A 19724-nucleotide genomic window follows, 5' to 3' on the forward strand; every position below is an offset into this window, starting at 1 on the left:
ACTATCGATAGCTACTACGCCCCTATCGATGCAGCCAGTTGTCAATCATATGGTGATGGCACTTCTTAGGTGATTGCGATAGTGTTAACTATCGATTTAAACAAGGGCGATACGAAACATAAATTTTGTCAAGTTTAAACCATTTTTAATCATGATTAATATTAAAGTCAATAGCCATAGCTGTGCCTCGTCCACTGTCCAAGGCCTTCTCCATGCACTCTTCCGCCCATCTGAGCCTCTCGTCTTGCTGTTTTAACTTGTCCAGCGGTGTCCAACTTAAATCAAATTCTAGCCTATAGCTGCCTTTGTATGTCTGGTCGATCGAATGATTCCATTCCTGAAAATGTAGCAATATGATTTAATTTAATGTCTAAACATTGTTGTCTGGGCAGACTTACCTCCGGCGATAGCATGCTGAAATAGGTTTGACCTGATGCCCTTTCATAAAGATGATAGATTTGTCCGGGTTTTTTTGTAAAGTTACAAGCGGCATTGTGCAGAGCACGATTGACATTCGACTCTTTCAATATTTCCATGGCCTGAGCTTGCAGCATCTTGATCTAGGCTCATTGTTGATGTTATTTATATCCTCCACACAGGCTGAGTGGTGTCCTTACCTGGTCCATTATCACTCCTAGCTTGTGGCAAGTGGTGTTTTTGAGTTGTTTGTCCGCATTCTGGATTTGTTGAGCCAATGCAATGATGTCCTCCTGATCGTGCATAGAAACACGCAGCGGATCCAACTGAGATTGGGGATTTCTCTCCACCAATTGTGCTGTACGTAATAAAGTGTTTTTATATTTTATAATGCACTGTTTGGTGCTCTGCATACCCTTTTTAACTGCTGTGGTGTATGTCAACTGATCCATTGTGGCAGCTCTTTTCATTACCCGCGCATGGAAATTAATTAAACGGTTAATTTTGTTATTTTCTTTGGCCAAAAATTACACAAACAACATGTGTTTGGGATTGTTCTTCTTTTTCCATAAATCGATTGTTGATATCGGCGTGGCAGCCAGCCGATACTAAGTAATGCCTATCGAATACATCGATGGGTGCCAGTAATTTTGCACTGCCATCTTTAGGCCAGACCTAGAGAAAGAAGAAGAAAGCCAAATTTTAGTTGTAGTTGCTAGCAAAATTCTAAATTTTTTTGTTCAAATAGAAATTAAAGGTGTTATTGTTTACAATAAGCAGCGCACTTGTGCTTAGCTGGTGTGCTAATACCCAACAGAGCAGCATCAAGGGAATGAACTAGAGAGAGCGAAAGAATGCCTTAAATTGTGGGCCGTAGCAACGGTTTCAAGTGAGGGGGAAAATATACATATTAGGGAAACATTAAATGCCAATTAAAAAAGCGCACGCGCGCATAAAAATGCAACATTAGAGCCAAAACGAAAACTTGAACTTTATATTAAACGGAAACAGCTGCGCTAAAAAGTGATTATACGTGACACAATATATCTAGAAATTGCATTCGGTAAGCAATTGGCCCCCAAAAAAAAATATAATTTTTCATTTGTATATTATATACTATACATATATATGTGTACTATGTGTGTGCGTGTATGAGTTCGTAAACAACATGCGGGTCAATTATATATATTTTCTGTGTTGTGTATTATCCCGAAATGCTGAGTGTACCATTCCACTTATTATTATCATTCAGAGAGTGAGACCACACAAGAAATACACTCGCATATATGTAAATATATATGTACATATGCAGCCCCTCCATATGTCTTATCGGCATGCGTCATATGCACGTCCGTCCGTCCGACTACTCCCGCACCATGGTATGGTATGATGTGGAGCTGAGTTCCATACACAATGATGGTCATGAGACCTTCTAATTCCATATCCGTTGAACAGTCAGTCTCAGTCCCTCAGTCTCCGAGTCCCAGCCCCAGTCCCAGTCCCATCCATTTGTAATCCATTCGATTGCATTTGCATTGCATTGCCATTGCAGTTTCCTCAGGTACATTTCCATATACAGATGGCTGTTGTGCCTTTTAGTCATGCGCTGACTTTGTACCAGTTATCTGACCCAAATATTAACCAGGTCCCCATCCAACCCAGAACACCAACTCCCATCCAGCGCCACCCCGCACCGCACCGCACCAAACGCCAAACGAAGCCAAACCTAATGTCAAATGTCATATCTGTGCTCTGTGTTCCTTCTTCTTGCAGCACAAACCGATTCGAAGTATATATATCCGAGTACCGAAACGGAGCAGAAACGCCACGCCAGATAGAAATTACATAAAATTGTTTGAATTAGGAAATACCGAGCCATGCGAGCCTCCATTCCGCCCGGCATACGTGTGGTTCGCGGACCCAATTGGATATGGTCGAATCAAGGTAAGAATATGGAAGAATCGAACGGAGAATTTGTATATCCCAATAAAACTCTGACGCTCTGACGCTCTGGCGCCCTGTTTGCCCTGTTCGCCCGCCCTCGTACATGGGTGGTGCACACGGACGGTGTACGGTGTGGCATGATGCGTTGCGTTGCTCAGGGCGTTGTTGTGTGTAAAAAGAGGACGCGCCTCTCTATTTATAGCAACACTCAATGCGCCAGCGAAATTCTTTTCGCTTACCAATTGGTTTTTGCTTTCCCTCGCTTCATTCTATATACATATACATATGCGTAGATATACTCATATATATATATATATTTATGTATGTGTATTTGGCAGTTCGCTGGAAATAAGATTACATACGCTATTCCGTAGTTATTAATTCAATTAATGCTTTTAACCATTCATATTTGTTGTACTTTTTGATGTGTGAACAATTATCATATTAATGAATGTGCTTCGGTGGTGTTCTACACATACGCGGTGGATACCCTTCAACTACAGGGGAGGATTAGTTGAAGAGGTTTGAAGAATTTATTTATGTGTTGTTGGAGTGTCAATTGCAGAACATTGTGGGCCAAAAAGTAGTAAGAAGTTTATGGAGGCATTCTTGGTAGAGGTCTTCTTTGGGAAAAGAGAAATATCCATCGATTCGATGGATAACTTAATCCCCTCATATATGTACATATCTCTCATTTTGTGACTCTTAAGGGGCTCTAAAAATCATTCAAATAAAGTGTAAGGATGTCAAACCTCTGGTTTAAGTACTTTTATTCTATTATCTAATCATATTCATACTTTGATTTCAAGAATTGGACTTTAATTTATCTATTCTATTTCTTTGACTCTATTTGGCCAAAAATGTTATGGAGATCCTTTTTTTCCTTTCCTTCCCTTTTCGTTCGAACAGGGAAATTATCCATGGACTCGGAGGCAATCAAATGCCTTGAAACAGATCTAAAGTGTTGTTATATCTTCAATGATCCACAGCTTAAGAAAATCAGCCAATTATTTGCTTATATTTGTTGATTTTAATTTTTCTCTTACTAAAAGCAGATTTCTCGTTCCTTTGGAGGGAGCCCTTTTATGATCGACAACTCAGAAATTGTAGGCCAAAAGGCATTCCAAACTTACACAGACATCATGTTAGGGGTCTGTTTAAGGGATTCAGACTGGAAACAGTTCAATGAGTGTCTGCCTGGTTGATAAGGGTTCAGAAAAACCTTCTTAGATGAGCAGAAGAGCGTATGCCAAGGATATGCTTTGCTTGTATTCAATTTTTTTGTACCTTTGCTAGGACTACAATCGCCTAAAGTAAATTCCCTCTATTTAAATGCAAGATATCCCCATTCTCGTGACTAATAGTTGCATAGAGCCTATAGAAGAGGCGCCCATTTGCAGCTGCAGCTGCACATCTCTGGAGTGTCTACCCATGAGCACAATAAATGTATGTACAATTCGTTGGATCCAGCATATAAACCGATTAGGTCATGGTATGTGTTTCGGCTTCGTCTTTGCCCTGACAAAACCAAATAATGCTGTGCTGTGCTGTGCCGTGCCGTGCTGCCTGCAGGCATAAACGTCTGGCGGCTGTCATGTCAGACGGCGGCAGTCGCGCAAGGGCGCGTGCCATTTTGTCTCCAACATTTTTTGTGGAGTGTTTATTTATAGAAGCGGACGGGGGGATCGATCGTGTGCAACGGCTCCAGGGGCTGGGGCAGAGACACGAGTGTTTGGTTTGGAGAGTTTTATTTTTGGGGCATACACAAATCCGCTTTTGAGGCAGCAGCCCCCCAATCCTGCATGGCATGCCATGCCGCAGGACTAGGAGCGTGTCTGTTTGTGTGTATATAATTATAAGAGGCAGCTGCTGCTGCTGCCTGCCTGCCTGCCTGCCTGCTGTTGCATTTTGAGTGCATAACCAAATCGGGGGATTGGAGCTCCCCAGAGTCAATGATTAAATGTATTTATAGCTGTGTTGTTTATGGAGGGGAAGCATAGCAAGCCTCAAGGGGAGGAAGTCTTGCCACCGGATGTGCCACAGAACGTAGTTTATATCCGTGATGAAGCCAGAACCAGAAACAGCAACAGAACCTTCTTCTCTCTAACAAATCGTTTACCCTGGCATTCTGCTTCTCGTTTCATTGCTTGCGCAACAGACGACGGAGAAGGTCACGTTGGCACCGTATGCGAAATAGGCCGTTGCGGCTCCACACATTCACCAGAGAACACGGTAGTCGTCAATTGGGATTCGGGACATCGCACCAATTACCGCGTGGGATATCAGAGTCAATACGATTTAATAATTGTGGATAATGCTCAAGTTGGTAAGTGCATTGATCCATCCAACCATCATACATATATATCATAGATAATCCCCCATTTAATTTCCCCCTTTCGATTGGCAGGCGTTCGTCATTCAAATGTCGTCTGCGATGGCTGCTCGAAGGCCGGCATAGCGGGCATTGTCTTCAAGTGTGCGCAGTGTGCCAATTATCATCTGTGTGCCTTTTGCTACGCCGAGGATCTGCACGATCTGGAGCATCCCTTCATCAGATATACCACGCCCAATTCGCTGGGCGTGCGAGTGCCAACGCGCAAGGGCTCGAAGCGCATTCAATTGCGTGGCATTTTCGTTGGCTCGAAGGTTGTGCGCGGCCCGGACTGGGAGTGGAACGATCAGGACGGCGGCGAGGGCAAGACAGGGCGGGTTATGGAAATCCGTGGCTGGGACAACGAATCGTGTCGCAGTGTGGCCAACGTCTCGTGGGTAACGGGCTCAACGAACGTCTATCGTCTGGGGCACAAGGGCAACGTCGACCTCAAGTACATATCGGCAACGGGCGGCGGCCACTACTACAAGGATCATATGCCAGTGCTGGGCCAGCCGGAGGAGCAGCAGCCGGTGGCGCCGATGGTGAAGCCAAGCTTCTCTGTGGGCGATCGCGTCAAGGTTTGCCTCGAGGTGGATGCCCTCATGAAGCTGCAGCAGGGCCATGGCGGTTGGAATCCACGCATGGTCGAGCATCTGGCCAAGCTGGGCACAGTCCATCGGATCACGGATAAAGGAGATATACGGTAGGGAGCATAAGCTCAGATCATTTCAGAGAATTCTTCTAATTGTTTTTTCCCCTCTGGCCTGGCAGGGTGCAATATGAAAACTGTCCCAATCGCTGGACCTTTCATCCCGCCGCACTCGTCAAAGTTGTCTCCTTTCGTGTGGGCGATCTGGTGACCATCATTAACGATGCCAACAAGGTCCAACAGCTGCAGAAGGGTCACGGCGAATGGATTGATATTATGCGATATGTAAGAGGCAGCCAGCAGATCGCCGCCGATGCCATAGATTTCTAATGGGAATTTTATTCCGTTTGCAGGCCCTGGGTAAAATCTGCAAAGTGGTTAAAGTCTACTCGGATGGGGATCTGCGCATTCAGCAGCTGGACGATGGCTTCGAGTGGACCCTCAATCCCAAATGTGTCAAACTGGAGCGTTCGCCGTTGGCCACGGCTGCGGAACGCTCCAACAGCATGATGGATCTGAGCCATAGGCGTGCCGATCATGTAATGACACCCCTCTCCGGCCTCTCGGGCAGCTCTGTGGCCGATAAATTGGTGCGGGAGGCGGCACAGGGGCATCTGGAGTTTGTGCGCCAATATCTGGACATGAATCCCGCCCAGGTGGATGTCATGAGTGGCGGCAAGGCGTGCATACAGGTGGCCTCGCATCAGGGCTACGTCGAGCTGGTCAGCTACCTCATCTCCAAGGGCGCCAATGTGAATGCAGTGGACAAGGAGGGCGATTCGGCGCTCCATTACGCAGCCTTTGGCAACCAGCCGGCCACAATGCGTGTCCTTCTGCAGCATGGGGCAGAAGTGAATTTCCTCAACTCGAGCCACTGCTCGGCCCTGCACATTTGTGCGCACAAGAAGACGCCGCACTGTGTGCGCGAGCTGCTGCAGCACCAGGCCAATGTGAACATTCAGGACTCCTACGGCGACACGGCACTGCACGATGCCATTGGCAAGGAGAACACCGAGGTGGTGGAGCTGCTGTGCAATGCCCCGAATCTGGATTTCACGGTGAAGAACAATCGCGGCTTCAATGTGCTGCACCATGCGGCGCTCAAGGGCAATGTGGTGGCCGCCCGTCGCATCCTGCAGCTCTCCCGTCAGTTGGTGAATGTGCGCAAGGATGATGGTTTCGCGGCGCTGCATCTGGCCGCCCTCAACGGGCATGCCCAGGTGGTGGAGACTCTTGTGACCGAGGGACAGGCCGAGCTGGACATCCGCAACAATCGACGTCAGACGCCGTTCTTGCTGGCCGTCTCGCAGGGCCATGCTGGGGTGATCGAGCGCCTCGTGCGGCTGTCGTGCGATGTGAATGCCAAGGACGAGGACGGGGACAACGCCATGCATTTGTGCGTGATCAAGAAGTCCAATCTGCAGTCGGCGGCGGAACCGAATCCCGAGGAGGCGCCCGAGATCCACAAATTCTACATGAGTCTCGTGCAGACGAGTGTGCGGGCCGAGGATCGCCTGATGTACAGCATACTCATCTATCTGTCGCGTGCCGGCTGCCGCGTGGAGCTGAACAATGCCAATGCCAGCATATTCGAGTGGATCACCGACCGCAACATCAGGCAGATGATCTTTGGCCAGCAGCAGCCACCGGAGGCAGAATCGTCGAGTGCCGCAGCCCTGCTACGCTTGCAGGCGCTCGATATGTCTGAAGACGAAATGCCAACGGCAGGCGAAACTGGGGGCGCGGAAACAAATGGAGCTGCGCCCGTTCCGCCGCCACCATTGCGTCAGCATCTCGATGTAATGCCAAAGCCCAACGATATGGCTGGAGCTCAGCCCTCGCCATCAGTAGCCGCAGCACCAGCCACACCATCAGCATCGCCGGGAGTCAAGAAACTCAATTCGGATGCCCCACCATTGACGGCACCACCGAATGTTTCGCCACAAGTTGCGCCGCGCAAGAAGGCCCCCAAGCCGCCAGCTACCTCAAGCAGCAGCAGCAGCACAGTCACAGCCATCGCCGCAGGAGAGCAGCCATGTGGTGCGGCTGCGGCTGCGGCAACAGCCCTGACGTGTCCAGGTCCGGGTCCTAGTCCCGCGGCCATGATAGCAGGTCCACTGGAGTGCATCGTGTGCAACGAGATCCTGCCCCTGGTGCGCTTCGAGCCGTGTCAGCATCAAATCGCCTGCGAGGAGTGCGGCATACGCATGAAGAAATGCCTGCGATGCGGTGTGCTCATCGAACGGCGTGTGACCTCCAGCGGGCGGGTAGTCTCCCTGCAAACGTCAACAGCATCGCCCAGCGATCCGGCGCGTCTGCCCTCGGGTGATCTGCTGCGGTACTTGGAGAACAAAGTGCAAGAGTTCGAGGAGTCGCACTTCTGTGGCATTTGCATGGAGCGCAAACGGGATGTGGCATTCCTATGCGGCCATGGGGCTTGCTCCCACTGTGCCGAGACGCTGCGCACGTGTCACATGTGCCGCAAAACGATACTCAAGAAGATCAACCTGTACTGAAGCAGCAGCATTGAGCAATTCGCAACCAAAGTGGCTTGTAAATACATACACATACACATACATAGAGAGCATTTAAAATTATACTTAGTGTACGGCCCCCAATTGAATGCAGTACATGGGCAGGCGAGACATTGGCATTGGTGTAGGCCTTTATTTGCAGTAATGTTATGTGAGTAACTCGAAGTTATTATTTATTGAACCCCCCGACCGAATTTTACTCGTTCTTATTTTGTAACGGATTATCTAATGGCATCGTATACATAAAATATTATGCACCCTTCACGTGTCTAGTTATTAGCATCGTTTAACTATGTCTGGCAACGAAAAAAAACAAAACCAACTAAAAGCGAAAGATATTTAATAGTCATTAAAAATTGCGAAATATACAAATTAAAAACAGTTGAAATGCAGTCTTGTCGCGCTTTATTTGCCTATCGATAGTAGAAACCATATATCGAGTGTGTTGTGACTGACCAGCATCGATAGCCGGTAATCGATAGTGCTTGGAAAGCTGGTTGGAAAAAAAAGTTACACACGTCACAACAAAAAAAGAGTCGAGTCCCACGCGTATACTTATAATGGCCAAACAAATGGCCGATTTCCAGAGCAGCAAGCTTCAATTCTACCAGAAGCTCGCACTGGTCGTTATCCTTGGTGGCATCCTGCTCTCCCTGCCATCATTATGCGGTGGCCAAGGCAATCCCAGCTTTAAATACTCGCGCGAAGCGAATGAAAATTTTGATGCCAAGAATGCTCCGCCGGCAGTGCACCATCACGATGAAGATGATCATGATCATCACCATCATCATCACGATCACGATGAGCACGACCATCATCATCATGGGCATGAAGAGGTCCACGTCCACCACAGCAAAACGAAGCCGGCACTTGGTAAGCAAGTCTGTCAGTGGTGTTGTATCTCAGTATTGACATAGGTGACTTCATCTTGCTCTCTATAGATATGAGCACCATATGGTTGCATTCAATTGGCTCCACGCTGCTTATCAGCGCCGCGCCTTTTGTGTTGCTCTACATCATACCCCTTGATAACAGCGATGCCATGAAACCCCGTTTGAAGGTTCTGCTGGCCTTTGCATCCGGCGGACTGCTGGGCGATGCATTCCTGCACTTGATACCGCATGCAACGCATCCGCATAGTCACGGAGAGCACGACCACGAGCATGGTCACGGCCACGCACGGACACGAGCATCATCATGAAGGCGAGGGCGAGGCACATGGACACAGCCATGACATGAGCGTTGGTCTGTGGGTTCTGGGCGGAATTATTGCCTTCCTGTCGGTGGAGAAACTTGTGCGCATACTGAAGGGTGGCGGCGGTGGCCACGGGCACAGCCACGGTGCACCCAAGCCCAAACCTGTTGCTGAGAAGAAAAAGCCAGCAAAAGAAGGCAACGGAGATGGCGACAAACAAGGTAAATCCAGCAAAGCCAAGGCAAAGAAATCGGAACCCGAGCCAGAGCCCGAGGGAGAAGTGGAGATCTCAGGGTACTTGAATTTAGCGGCTGATTTTGCCCACAACTTCACCGATGGACTGGCAATTGGTGCTTCCTATTTGGCTGGCAACAGCATCGGCATAGTCACAACCATCACCATTCTGCTGCACGAGGTGCCGCACGAGATTGGTGACTTTGCCATACTCATCAAGTCGGGCTGCTCCCGCAGAAAGGCGATGATGCTGCAGCTGGTAACGGCGCTGGGCGCCGTGGCAGGCACAGCACTGGCCCTGGTTGGTGCCGCCAGCGGTGAGGACAACTCGGCCCCCTGGGTGTTGCCGTTCACAGCCGGCGGATTCATTTACATTGCCACAGTGAGCGTGCTGCCAGAGCTGCTGGAGGAGTCGACCAAGCTGAAGCAATCCCTGAAGGAGATACTGGCCCTGCTTACCGGCGTGGCGCTGATGATTGTTATAGCCAACTTTGAATAGTGTCTTGGAGCGTTACTTAAACATCTACATCATTTCAGAGAGACAGTGAGAGAGAGAGGAAGAGAGTAAGGGAGTTTTTATATGCATTCAAAATTATGCTTTACTATACGAACGGTTTGAATTAGTCAAAAAATACACTTTACAAGGAAAACATTAACTTCATTCGCCCTTCGCCCCATTTATGGTGGCCTTGATCTCGTTGAGGCAATACTCGGCCTGCTCGATGGCATCGGGATTCTTGTGCTGTTGCCCCATTTTCCAAGCCAGCTTGCAGGACTTTTCCGCCTGCTGCATCAGACCCTCACGCAGGTAAACCAGACCCAGATTTGCCAGCAGCACTCCCTCTTGGCTGACGTCATTCAGCTCTTTGGCCAGGGCCATGGCTTGCATCAGAGTTTCCTTGGCTTCTGCGTAATTTTCAAGCTAGAGGAATTAAGCTTATGGTTATTAAAGTACAATTATATGCTGTATGGAGGGAGAACTTACGTTCACATACGCCACACTTATGTTGTTCAAAATGGTCACCGAAGCCTCGTTGACGGCGCCATACACATCGCAGAGGGCGTCGAAGGCTTCTTTAAAAAGGTTCTTGGCCTCTGTGTATTTTCCCTGCTTCATCAGCAGCTGGCCAAACCTGCAAATGAAGCACACATACAAGTCGTTATGGATACGGTTGGGTTGGAAAGAGTGTGTGGGAGTTAAGAGTGCTTGGAAATCAATATGGAAACACCTTCAATACCAATTCTTTGTCAGGCCGTACAGCTCTTGGACGTCTTTGTCTTCGGGCATCTTCTCAATTAACTTGGCCAGCTGCTGCAGCGTCCAGCTGAAGCCTTGGTAACTCTTCTCCAGGTCCCCTTGCAGCTGTGACATATGCGCTATCTTGGAGCTAATGTGCAGGATCTGGAAACATGGCACCATGGGTGGGGCTTAATGGGATTGGACCTCAATATATACAAGTGACGGGACAAACCTTTGGGCTCTCCTCCGTGTGGCCATCGGCAAAGAGACGCTTCATCACATCCGTGAATATCTTCTCTGCCTTTTTGAACTGCTCTCGTTCCATGGCCAGATTAGCCATCACATCGTACACATACGTGATGCCATCTTTGCTCTGCAAGTCTTGAGCCATCCGCAGTGCCAGGTGGAGCATTTGCTCCGCCTTGTCGTACTGTTCCCGCTGTACACATAGAATGGAGCGCTTGATCTGGTTGATCAGTTTCTCTTCGGGCGTCTCCTCCTTATCATTATCACTGTGTCCAAACAGGTTGAAAGTGAAGGCCGCTGTAAATGCCAAAGCCGTGCCCCCCGAGGCTGAGCCCGTACCATGGTGGTGATGGCGATCCATATTGGGGAAGAGCGACGATGATCCCGCTTCCAACCGTTGCTGGTAGTTGGTTCTTCGAAATTTAGCCAACTGGCAATATTCCCTTGGACTTGGGCCGACCCGAAGCCTGGCCATGACTTGGCTTAGCTTAGAAATATTCGTAACCATCATTTTAACAGTAAGTTAACGCATTTTATGCCTAAAATCAAAATTGGAAATTTTGGTTGTTCTGCCGACTTATGAAATGCGGCCTAGTGTTGCACAGTGTGGCAAAATGCACCACACGTAAATGTTTTAATCAAAAATTGAGAAAGTTGTCATTTATTATTCAAAGTTATTTGTGCGCAGCGCAATTTAAACAAAAACTAAAGTAATTGTGCCGCGGTAAGAGTTTTATTTTGCATTTTATAAAACAATAAATATCTATCGATAGTCACACCATCAATGCAACTCTGCATATTGATGGCGGATTTGACGCTCTTCGTTTGCTGACAAAATAATTTTCTCGAAGAAGAAAAGGTGCATATCGCTAAAGTTAGGAGTTAAACGTTTCATCAGTGCATTAAATAACTCACGTGCCGACATATAGAAGTTCACGCGCATTTTATTTCAGATTTTTTACAGTGCTGTGTGCCGTGGGCGCTTTTTTTTACAGCTATGAGACGGCGTAGCGAGCGAAAAAAATCTACATCGCCCGCACCGTTGCCGGCACGACGTAGTCGACGCTCCCGCAAAGTGTCCGACAATGAAAGAACCGAGGAGGAGAACAGCGTAGTGCACAAAGATGCTGAAAATCAGGAATTGCCACAGGCCGCCGCATCGCGCGAAGAAATCAATGATGCTCAAGATCGCGAGCGCGCCTCCAGCGAGGAGCGTGCGGCATCGCCATCACCAGTGCGCAAGAGTCGCAGCAGCCGCACTACGCCTAAAAAGCGCGTGGAAAGCAAAAGCAGCGATAAGAAGGTGGAAACCATACCGGAGGAGGGAGAAAACGGCGCCGATTCAGACAAATGGCAGTCGAGCAGAAACAACGCGGATGTCGTGAAGCCCGAGAAGAGCGAGAAGAGGACTCCGCCGGCTCCAGACAGCGTAGATGAGCCCAAAAGTGATGCTGAACCTGTAGCGGACCCGCAGCCCAAGCCGGAGCCAGACGCTGAGGTCGAGAAGCCGCAACCAGAGCCAGGTAATGCCAAGAAGGACGTTGACAAATCGGATGATGAAAAGCCGACCGCAGACGATGACGCTGATGACGATGGCAGGCAGAGCATTCACATTCAAGAGGTAAAAGTTCCTTCTCCTTCGATTAGCCTAACAGCAAGTAAGGAGGAGGAACATCTAAAAACATCCAGTGATGTATTAGACATTCAAACAGAGGACGTTGAAGAAAGGGATGATGAGGCTGCTGCCGCCACCACCGAGGACACTCCTAAATCGGAGCGCAGGGAGGAGAGGAAGAGGAAGCATAAGGAACAGCTACCGGAGAGGATGCCCATCAAGGCGAAGGACGAGCAAAAGGAGAATCGCAAACAGTCCGTAGAACAGCCAGCCCCAGCTCAGGACGAGGAGGCCATTGATCTTCCAAATAACAAAAAGCACGAGACCACCTCAGTGACAGCGACACCACCCACTGCGCCAGCAGGAGCAACCGCAACTGTGCTGCAGAGTCAGCGGTCCGTGCGCAAGCGCAAGTGGTTGACAAATAAAAAGTCATCAGATCGCGCACCGCCAGTGCTGGCCATTTCGACGGACTCGCTGAAGAACATAATTTCCGATGTGGTGCCAGTGCCACTCAGCGATGTCCAGCTGGACTCTTCCTCGGAGGAGGAGGGCCTTGTCACCAGCGACCACGAATCGGATCGGTCCGTGACACCAGTAGGGCGCAAGGAGCGTGAGCGTGAATGTGACGAGAGTGGCACGGTCACGGTCGTCACTGCCACTGAGAACAGTGTCGCCGAGTCGAATGCCGCAAAGGAAGCCACCGCCGGCACAGGCCGCACCACACCGGCGCTCTCCACAGACATTGTGCAGGTGCATGTGGGCGGGGGGTTGAGTAAATCAACAGTTCCATCTGCGAAACCCAATATAGTCCGCTCACCGAGTCCAGCCCGCAATCGTTCCAGTCATGTGCTCTACATAACCAATTTGGTGCGTCCCTTCACTGTGCTCCAGCTGAAGGGGCTGCTGGCACGAACGGGCAAGATAGTCGAAGATGGTTTCTGGATAGATCGCATCAAGTCTAAGTGCTTTGTTGCCTATTCCAATGAAGAGTAAGTATACCATTACTAAATGAACTTGTATCTCCTTGGTATTTATTTGGTTTCTGCTTTACAGCGAGGCTATTGAAACACGCCATGCCCTGCACGGCGTGCGCTGGCCAGTCTCGAATCCAAAATGCTTGAATGTGGATTTCGGCAGTCGCACAGACATGGATCGTGCGATACAATTGACAAAGGACGAGCCGCCACGCTATGGCCAGGAAAATACCAGAGATAATCAGCAATCAGGCAATGCTTGGTCTCGATTGGACGCGACTGATAAAAAGGTACAAAGGGAATCTAATCTGTTTTCTTTCGTTACTATAATCTAACACAATCTTTATGCTTTGAGCAGCCTGCCCGCCCGGTACGGGAATGGGATGTGGGCAAAAAGGAGCCCAATGATCGCGAAAAAATCCCCAACGACAGACGTCGTGGGAGCAAGGAGCGTGTGGTGGATTCCCGAACACGAGATGTGGAGCGACCGGGTCAGGATCGCAAGCGCTCCAGGGAAGGAGAGGGTGTGCGGGGACGCGAACGTGAGCGCAATGAACGTAATAACGATCGCAATACACACGGACGTAGCCGCTCTGGATCACCAAGTAAGGCGTTAATCATCTGCTCCTTTTGTAAGACTTTGTGATGATAACCCCATCTATTTTGAAACAGTGCCCAAGACAAAAAGAAAGGAGAACGAGCCGCCGATTAGGCTGTTGGATGATCTGTTTCGCAAAACTAAGGGCACACCCTGCATCTACTGGCTGCCACTTACGCCGGAAGCGGTAAGCTTTTAATTTATAGTCGTGTGGGAGGGGCGTGTAATATGAATGGCATCTTTCCGGCATCAACAGATTGCAGAGAAGGAGGCATTCCGCCAGAAACGCATCGAGGAGCATAAGCTACGCATTAAGGAACGGGAGGAGCGCCAGAAGGAGCGTGAAAAGGATCGTGACCGTCAGCGCGATACGCGTCGCAATCGTTCGAACGAGCGGCGTCATTCGCGGAGTCGCGAGAGGGAACGACGACGTTACTAGGCCCGCAACAGGAGGCGGAGGCGGCGTCTTGAGATTGAACAAATAAACAATGAATTATATCTCAATAATTAGCATCAACCAACCAACCATCATCCACAACAACAAAAGTGAAGAAGAGCAACTAAAGCTAAACAAAAGAAAAAAAACTTCAATGTGGTCTCACATTACCCGCAAAATGTTCAATTTCTTCGAACGTTATCGCGCGTTCCATTAAATATATTTTTACGTTCTTATTAAATATTCAACTTGAAGTCAAATCGACTTCAAATTGAATATTTTTGCCAACGTTTCCATAAAACTTAACTTTTTGAGATTTTCCACTTCTCTTCCACTCTTTTTTCCACTTTCACCCTCCATTCTATTTCTCTTTGTTGTTGTTCTATATGCCCACATATATATTTTGACATATATATACCACATATATAACCTGATATGATTTCTTTCCTCAAATGTAGCAATTTTTACAGCGCCTAACGTCATCATCTCACCTCCAACAAAAATAAAAAAAAACTACACAGCCCTCAACATGCAAAGCGACTGCGGCAGCGGCATCAACGCAAGGATATTCGTCTGTATCGGCGGAATAAAAAAATAAAAACAAAAAACCTATATACTAAATGAGCAAAAAATAATTAATAATTATTAAACAAATGTAAAATTAATATTTCTTGAAATTTTAATGAACTTAGAAATACAATTCAATAACAGACGGCAAGCTTGTGACCATGCCAATAAAATAATGTGTTTTTAAATCTTAGAACTAGTAAAAGGACCTGCTAGTTCAATAATAATTTATTTTTAAAAATATAAAAGAATGCAATAAAAGTATTCATAACAGCGATGGTAAAAACGTCAACGATAGTGTCACGTCAACAATCGATAGTAAATGTGCCAGCTGTCTGTTGTAATCGATACCCCTATTATAGTTCAATTAACATTAAAAAAATAGTGAAAAATGTGGTCCGACACCATATTAATAGTTTTTATATCAGTTTGCACCGCCTTTTTGGGCGAAGGTGAGTTAAACATCACACAGCTGTTAAATTTTTAACATATTCATTCATTTAAAGGGCTCACCTGGGTCTTGGTGTACCGTACGGATAAATATCAAAAGCTGAAAACCGAGGTGGAGAAGCAGAGCAAGAAGTGTAAGTGCTAGAAACTGGGTTATCATTATCATAATTTAACGTGTGAATTACTTCAAGTGGAGCGCCGCAAGGAAATACATGGCGATTCTCTGGACAAGGCGGTGAAAAAGAAAATCGAGCGCGATGAGGAGAAGCTGAAGAACAACAACCGTGACTTGTCGCTGGTGAAGATGAAGTCTATGTTTGCAACCGGCTTTGCTTTCACCGCACTGCTGAGCATGTTCAATAGCATATTCGATGGACGCGTTGTTGCCCAATTGCCCTTTACCCCCATCTCCTGGATTCAGGGCCTGAGCCATCGCAATCTGGCCGGCGAAGACTACACCGACTGCTCGTTCATCTTCCTCTACATTTTGTGCACCATGTCCATTCGTCAGAACATTCAGAAAATGTTGGGCTTTGCACCCTCACGTGCCGCCAGCAAACAGGGCGGTGGTCTCTTTGGTGCGCCGCCAGGACAATTCAAATAGTAAAATGAAACTTTAATCATGTACAATACATTGTACTTTCAACAGACACTAACTTAGAACATTATTCAACTCGTACATGGGCCTGTCGACTATTAATCTATCGAAGCTCAGTCGCGACAGGTCGATGGTGCGAAACTGGCCATCCATAATCAGCTCGGATATGGCTCGACCCACAGCCACCGACTGCTGGATGCCGTGTCCACTGAACCCTGTGGCAATGTACAAATTGTGATAGTACGGATGTGGTCCCATAATGCCGTTCTCATCGTAGACATTGTGCTCGTACAGACCCGCCCAGCTGTCTACAACTGTGGCCGCCTCAAAGGCGGGCACTCGCTCCACGAGTGCGGGCTTAATATGCTCTTCAAAGTACTGCGGATCAACGACGAAATTATTACTGTTTGGATCGACTTGCGGATCGGAATTATGGCCGCAGATGTAGTTGCCGCCCAAGCCGTCTCTCCGAATGAATGTCCCGTTCGAATCGATGGTTATGGGCATGGCCATGCCGGGTGCATTCTGTGTCTGAGTGGTGATTGCATACATGTACCGCTTCCGTGCATCTATGGGCAAGGGAACCCGCAGCATTCCCCGCCCGGTGCCAATGCGTGCCAGTCGTCCTACATTCCCGGAATTAGCTCCGGCTGCTATCACGCAGAGAGCAAACTTGCATGTGCGTCGTGTGCCATCCGGCAGTTGGATAACAACCTTGTCCAGACCATCGTAGCTGGCTTCGCTGGAGCTGTTGTCACCCGAGACGGATATATCCGGCTGTTCTTGGAAAGCAAAGTCCACCACCTCTCCATTGACGAAATGCGCGCCATGTCCGCCAGCAGAGCGACGAAAGTTTGTGAGTAGCGCCCACGAATTGAACCAGCCCTCCTTCTCGAGGCCATGGCAGCCCAGAGCAATACCCTTGGTATTCAGCCAGGGGAAACGTGCCGCCAGTCGATCGGGTGTGAGAAGCTCATTCCGGGCACCCAGCTCGTTTTGCAGCTGCGAACCATACTTCAGGCTCTCGGCGTCCTCCTCCCCAGCGAGCATCAGATGGCCCTGGGGCGTAAAGTTGAGCGGTACCTCCGAGCCAAAGTGCTCCTTGGCGTTGCGCAAAAAGTCGGCGGCAAATAGAGACATTTGTATGTTCTCCGGCAGGGAGAACTGCTGACACAGGCCGCCAAAAGAGACGCGGGTCGCAGACTGGGCGTACTATAAAGAGACGAGATAGATAACTCTGTGGGCACTTGACCACGATTGTCACGCATACCGTATCATCCTTTTCGACAACCACAACGTTCAGGCCATCGCGCGCCTTCTCCTTTAGCCAATATGCAATGGAACTGCCCACGCCGCCACCGCCGATGATCAGCACATCGCAGTGCGTCTGGAATTCATCCGGCTGACTGGGATTCCGTCCTTTGTCGCCCTCAAAGTTGAATTTACTTTGGGTCAGAGCCCGCTCCGAGGTGTCTTCTGGAATGGGGTCCTTGGGCACAAAGAATTCTTTGACTTTGCGCATATCATTGCCAAGCAACCGAAACGTCCGCCTAATTGGATGCTTGTCGTCGTCGGGATTGGAATTCCCATCATTGCCAGCGGCACTAGCCGAGTAGGACCGGTGAGCCAGAATGCGCACAGCGTGTCTGTATCGTAACATTTTTAAACTTGTCAATTTTTATATATTTTCATTCACATTCCGTCTGTGGATTTTATAACAGCGATAACTATGTTTTACATGGTAACTACACGCTAACTACACATTTTCAACATATTAACTACATATTTATGTAGAGATGTCCAACTCAGAAATATACCTCATGTATTTCGGAATTTGAATTTGGTATTGAAGGTATATTTCTGAGGGTCACACTGCATTACTAGGCATTTTTGATATCGTTTGGAAAAAAAATACGAAAAGTCGTCAATTTAATTGAATAAATTGCAAATTAAACGTGCTAAAACATGACTAACGCTGCAGATATTGGCACTCAGGATGTTGAGATGGAGGTTGATCCTCCAACGACCGAAGTATCACTGGCGGACGAAAAGAAAAACCAAGATGTGGCCGCTGTCCAAGAAATACGCGAGCAAATACGCCAAATCGAAAAGAGTGTCGCTTCGAAGGAGTCGCGGTAAGTTTTCGCACCCATATACCATAGTTTCAATGATATTTATGTATGCTTTTGCCACAGATTCATCTTGCGCGTACTGAGAAATTTGCCCAACACCCGACGCAAGCTGAACGGCGTTGTGTTCCGCAATCTGTCGCAGAGCATCTACCCAGCTGGCGCGGATCGCGAAGCTGCACTGGCTCTGATGCCCGCTGTCGAGAAGGACGCCACCGAGCTGCCTGATGTGGGTAAAAAACTGGTGGCTACCAAGGCACCGATAGCCGAGGTGGATGCCTACTTCTATCTGCTGCTGCTGGTCAAATTGATTGACGCCAACGATTTGAAACGCGCCGGTACGTGTGCCGATGCCTTGATGGCCAAAATATCCATCCAGAACCGTCGCACCCTGGACCTGATCGGGGCCAAGTCCTATTTCTACTTTTCGCGAGTTGCTGAGCTCAACAACGCCTTGGAGGGCATTCGCGCCTTCCTGCACGCCCGCCTGCGTACCGCCACACTGCGCAACGACTTCGAGGGTCAGGCAGTGCTAATTAATTGCCTGCTCAGAAACTATCTGCACTATGCCCTGTACGACCAGGCTGACAAGTTGGTGAAGAAGTCCGTCTACCCCGAGTCGGCCAGCAACAATGAATGGGCCCGTTTCCTCTACTATCTGGGTCGCATCAAGGCCGCTAAGTTGGAGTACAGTGACGCACACAAGCATCTGGTCCAGGCCCTGCGCAAATCGCCCCAGCATGCGGCCATCGGATTCCGCCAGACCGTGCAGAAGCTGATTATTGTGGTGGAACTGTTGCTGGGCAACATTCCCGAGCGCGTTGTGTTCCGCCAGGCGGGACTACGACAGTCGCTTGGTGCATACTTCCAGCTCACTCAGGCTGTGCGTTTGGGCAACCTGAAACGCTTCGGTGACGTCGTGTCGCAGTACGGACCCAAGTTCCAGCTGGATCACACATTCACACTGATCATCCGCTTGCGTCATAATGTGATCAAGACTGCCATCCGTTCGATTGGTCTCTCGTACTCGCGAATCTCGCCCCAGGATATCGCCAGGCGCTTGATGCTGGACTCGTCCGAGGATGCCGAGTTTATTGTGTCCAAGGCCATACGCGACGGTGTAATTGAGGCCACCCTGGATCCCGCACAGAACTACATGCGCAGCAAGGAGAGCACCGACATTTACAGCACACGCGAGCCCCAGTTGGCCTTCCACGAGCGCATCTCGTTTTGCCTGAATCTACACAATCAGAGCGTCAAGGCTATGCGCTATCCGCCCAAGTCGTACGGCAAGGATCTGGAGAGTGCAGAGGAGAGACGCGAGCGTGAGCAGCAGGACCTGGAATTGGCCAAGGAGATGGCTGAAGATGATGAGGATGGTTTCTAAGCTTCTGCAGTTTCTTTGTACTTGTATTCATTTTTCATAGAAATATAACCAGCAATTAAATAAGAGTAAAAACACAACGCTCAGAATCCACTCGCAGAGTGTTGCATGTGTTCAAATCGCGTTAACCGATTTCT

The 19724-nt window shown here is 48.6% G+C and overlaps 8 protein-coding genes across 10 annotated transcripts; 5 read left to right on the top strand and 3 right to left on the bottom strand.

The window, feature by feature from the left end:
- Positions 1 to 128: 128 nt before the first annotated feature.
- Positions 129 to 989, bottom strand: LOC111082857 (uncharacterized protein C1orf50 homolog). Its single transcript, XM_022379076.2, has 4 exons — positions 833 to 989; positions 618 to 775; positions 399 to 560; positions 129 to 337 (listed from the first exon to the last, which is right to left on the bottom strand). Exons 1-4 carry the CDS (start codon positions 885 to 887, stop codon positions 146 to 148), a joined length of 567 nt encoding a protein of 188 aa, XP_022234768.1. The 5' UTR covers positions 888 to 989; the 3' UTR covers positions 129 to 145.
- Positions 990 to 1070: 81 nt separating this feature from the next.
- On the top strand, positions 1071 to 8310 carry LOC111082848 (E3 ubiquitin-protein ligase MIB2). The gene is made up of 6 exons (XM_022379065.2): positions 1071 to 1480; positions 2191 to 2361; positions 4520 to 4687; positions 4769 to 5438; positions 5507 to 5669; positions 5738 to 8310. Exons 2-6 carry the CDS (start codon positions 2295 to 2297, stop codon positions 7898 to 7900), a joined length of 3231 nt encoding a protein of 1076 aa, XP_022234757.2. The 5' UTR covers positions 1071 to 1480; positions 2191 to 2294; the 3' UTR covers positions 7901 to 8310.
- A 95-nt stretch (positions 8311 to 8405) lies between these two features.
- Positions 8406 to 9997, top strand: LOC111082855 (protein catecholamines up). The gene is given in 3 exon segments (XM_022379073.2): positions 8406 to 8791; positions 8860 to 9086; positions 9088 to 9997. Coding segments are annotated over 3 exon segments (1299 nt in total). The 5' UTR covers positions 8406 to 8478; the 3' UTR covers positions 9847 to 9997.
- LOC111082856 (tetratricopeptide repeat protein 19 homolog, mitochondrial) lies at positions 9920 to 11542 on the bottom strand. 2 transcript variants are annotated; one of them, XM_022379074.2, is made up of 4 exons: positions 10820 to 11537; positions 10586 to 10749; positions 10333 to 10480; positions 9920 to 10269 (listed from the first exon to the last, which is right to left on the bottom strand). In XM_022379074.2, the coding sequence occupies exons 1-4, from the start codon at positions 11342 to 11344 to the stop codon at positions 10006 to 10008; spliced, it is 1101 nt and encodes a 366-aa protein (XP_022234766.1). In that variant the 5' UTR covers positions 11345 to 11537; the 3' UTR covers positions 9920 to 10005. The 2 variants fall into 2 exon arrangements, with proteins under 2 accessions (XP_022234766.1, XP_022234767.1); XM_022379075.2 differs by lacking the exon at positions 9920 to 10269 and having other exon boundaries at positions 10366 to 10480; positions 10577 to 10749; positions 10820 to 11542.
- A 70-nt stretch (positions 11543 to 11612) lies between these two features.
- LOC111082849 (apoptotic chromatin condensation inducer in the nucleus) lies at positions 11613 to 14765 on the top strand. 2 transcript variants are annotated; one of them, XM_022379066.2, is made up of 6 exons: positions 11613 to 11692; positions 11787 to 13440; positions 13505 to 13715; positions 13784 to 14030; positions 14098 to 14210; positions 14280 to 14765. In XM_022379066.2, the coding sequence occupies exons 2-6, from the start codon at positions 11831 to 11833 to the stop codon at positions 14460 to 14462; spliced, it is 2364 nt and encodes a 787-aa protein (XP_022234758.2). In that variant the 5' UTR covers positions 11613 to 11692; positions 11787 to 11830; the 3' UTR covers positions 14463 to 14765. The 2 variants fall into 2 exon arrangements, with proteins under 2 accessions (XP_022234758.2, XP_041448389.1); XM_041592455.1 differs by having other exon boundaries at positions 11647 to 13440.
- Positions 14766 to 15366: 601 nt separating this feature from the next.
- Positions 15367 to 16126, top strand: LOC111082858 (calcium load-activated calcium channel). The gene is made up of 3 exons (XM_022379077.2): positions 15367 to 15478; positions 15533 to 15610; positions 15668 to 16126. The coding sequence occupies exons 1-3, from the start codon at positions 15418 to 15420 to the stop codon at positions 16078 to 16080; spliced, it is 552 nt and encodes a 183-aa protein (XP_022234769.1). The 5' UTR covers positions 15367 to 15417; the 3' UTR covers positions 16081 to 16126.
- LOC111082852 (FAD-dependent oxidoreductase domain-containing protein 1) lies at positions 16080 to 17817 on the bottom strand. Its single transcript, XM_022379068.2, has 2 exons — positions 17345 to 17817; positions 16080 to 17286 (listed from the first exon to the last, which is right to left on the bottom strand). Exons 1-2 carry the CDS (start codon positions 17732 to 17734, stop codon positions 16129 to 16131), a joined length of 1548 nt encoding a protein of 515 aa, XP_022234760.2. The 5' UTR covers positions 17735 to 17817; the 3' UTR covers positions 16080 to 16128.
- Positions 17818 to 17924: 107 nt separating this feature from the next.
- On the top strand, positions 17925 to 19662 carry LOC111082854 (probable 26S proteasome non-ATPase regulatory subunit 3). The gene is made up of 2 exons (XM_022379072.2): positions 17925 to 18209; positions 18270 to 19662. Exons 1-2 carry the CDS (start codon positions 18040 to 18042, stop codon positions 19588 to 19590), a joined length of 1491 nt encoding a protein of 496 aa, XP_022234764.1. The 5' UTR covers positions 17925 to 18039; the 3' UTR covers positions 19591 to 19662.
- The last annotated feature ends 62 nt before the right edge of the window (positions 19663 to 19724 follow it).

The sequence above is a fragment of the Drosophila obscura genome, unplaced genomic scaffold (genome assembly GCF_018151105.1).
Source record: "Drosophila obscura isolate BZ-5 IFL unplaced genomic scaffold, ASM1815110v1 contig_179, whole genome shotgun sequence".
NCBI lineage: Eukaryota > Metazoa > Arthropoda > Insecta > Diptera > Drosophilidae > Drosophila > Drosophila obscura.